At 43.7% G+C, this 2,135-nt stretch overlaps 1 protein-coding gene across 1 annotated transcript; it reads right to left on the bottom strand.

Moving 5' to 3' along the window:
• Positions 1-756: 756 nt before the first annotated feature.
• Positions 757-1,707, bottom strand: LOC111139785 (forkhead box R2). The gene has a single exon (XM_022492172.1). The coding sequence runs from the start codon at positions 1,705-1,707 to the stop codon at positions 757-759; it is 951 nt and encodes a 316-aa protein (XP_022347880.1).
• Between the last annotated feature and the right edge of the window lie 428 nt (positions 1,708-2,135).

Genomic DNA, 2,135 nt, shown 5'->3' with positions numbered 1-2,135 from the left:
AGATGGACCTTGTGCACTTTGGTATTTCCTCAGTAAAGTTTTGATGAATGAAAGAATGGAAAGCAAAACTTTTGTCATCAAAAGGCTTGGGGTTGATACAAGCTCAATTTAAGGGCTTTCAATGTACAAACTACAAGTAACTGCTTGGAATTATTTGTCAGTGCTGGAATTGGTTGGTAACTGAACAAGGCTGAGAAGTCCAGGGTCAGGAAGAGAAAAGTGAAGCCCGGAAGGATAAAATCAGTCATTAAAAAAAGAGATATATCTGATGAATGGTGAAAGAGAGATACTTGAACCTCTAGGCTTCAAACCCCATGTCTATTTCTTTTTATGCACAGATACCTTCACATGACATTTGAGGCTCTTCAAGGCCTGGTTCAATCTTACATTTTATGTTTTGTACTCCACTATTTGCATTTGTATGTGAGTATACACTCCAGTAAACAGAATTCCTTTTCTTGTGAAATATGTCCTCTCTCCTTAACTTCCATGCTATTATTCCTAAGATTTCCTACTTCTGCTTGAAATGTATAACAACTGCTAATGTCCTCATGCAACTTTCCATTATTCTCCATCTGGATTTAAGCTCTGCTTCCTCTGTACCACTCTCAGTTTATTTGATACTATTCCTGTAGCTGTAGTTAAACAGTCTTGTCACTTACCAGGCAGGGTAGGCTTAGGGATTAATGAAGGCCAATCACAACAATGGTGGACACAGTAAGGAGGGCAGTGTTCCAAAAATGGAGAAGTGGTAGTTCAAAGGCCAAAGAGGGAAGTCATCACATCTGGCTGGCTCATGCACTGTTGGATGCTTTCCTTCCGAGCATAGGCTAAGGCACGAGTTTCTTCCTGAAAACGACGATGTCCGTCCTCAGTAAGCCGCCAGAGGCAAGACCGTGGCTTTGCATTGGTCCCATCCTGAAGGTTGACTGGTGCCTTCTCAAAACTGTTCAGGAAACAGAGGTTGTGGCGGATGGTGTTTTTCCAGCCATTTGGAGCTGTCCAAAAAAAAGGGAAATGGTGTCGGGTGAAATTGTAGATCTCTTGCACATTGAGGCCACAGGGGGGGCTGTTTCTTAATGCCAGGGCTATTAGGTGACTGTAATTGAGGGGAGGGCGGGGCCAGAACCCCCTCTCCTGGCTGTTGCCTTGCCACAACTTCAGGTTCTTGAAGCACTCCCCTTTGTTAGGAGATTGAAGAGACACAGAGCTTTTGTCATCTTGTTCCTCAGTTTTTTCTTCTGTGAACTCCCAGTCACCTGGGGAATAAGTGAACCACTTCTGTGGGGAAGATTTCTTGCTGGAGGAAGTTGGCAGTGACTCCATCACTGCGGCCTTTGAGCAGTTAGACTTTTCTTCCTTTGGGAGTGGCTGAGGGTAAGGAAGCATGTTTGTCACATCCTTTTCCTTACTGGGCTTTAGGGTCTCCTGGCTGCCAAGGGGGCATGTGATGTTGGGATTTACCCACATCCACATGTTAGGTTCAGAGTCAGGACCATCTTTGTCCAAACTGGGTCTGCTGTCTTGAGACATATTTGGGGGTTCCATTACTCGGAGTCTATATTTGGCAAGGTTCTGCTCAGCTAAGTGGCACTGGTCTGTGGTGCAGGGCAAGAAGAACTCATTCCCCATATCCCAGTCCAGCAGCCCTGGGACCTGGCCATGGAGACTGTACCAGAACTCAGAATTTTTTAGTTTTATGTCCATCTTTAGTGGAGAAGTAGGTAGAGAGAGATTTCTATAAAGATAGAAGTCTCTGAGGCACTTTTCGAAGTTATTGTTGGGGTACTGTTTCTGATCCAGTATATGTCATCTGCGGAACTTATCAGGAGGACTGCTAGAAGTACTAGAAAAAGGGGGAATGGATACTTCATTGATGGGTTGTCAAACTTGGAGAAGTCTCAGTGTTCTACAACAAAGCTCAAAACAGAGAACTAAACAGAGCTTTTTAGCAGGAAAAAAGTTCAAAGTAGAATTCCCAGCTTTGGTTGGAAGCAGGGAGTCCTCACAAGAGGACCTACACATTTTGAATTATGTGCCAACTAAGGTGACTTTCATAACAAGTTGATTGGCATATCTTTTAACTCTTTCTAGGTTCATTTAATGAAGGAACAAACAGGTGTACAGATCACATT

Source organism: Enhydra lutris, unplaced genomic scaffold, assembly GCF_002288905.1.
Source record: "Enhydra lutris kenyoni isolate GAN:26980312 unplaced genomic scaffold, ASM228890v2 scaffoldscaffold118, whole genome shotgun sequence".
Taxonomy (NCBI): Eukaryota; Metazoa; Chordata; class Mammalia; order Carnivora; family Mustelidae; genus Enhydra; species Enhydra lutris.
This window is presented reverse-complemented; position numbering and strand designations above follow the sequence as displayed.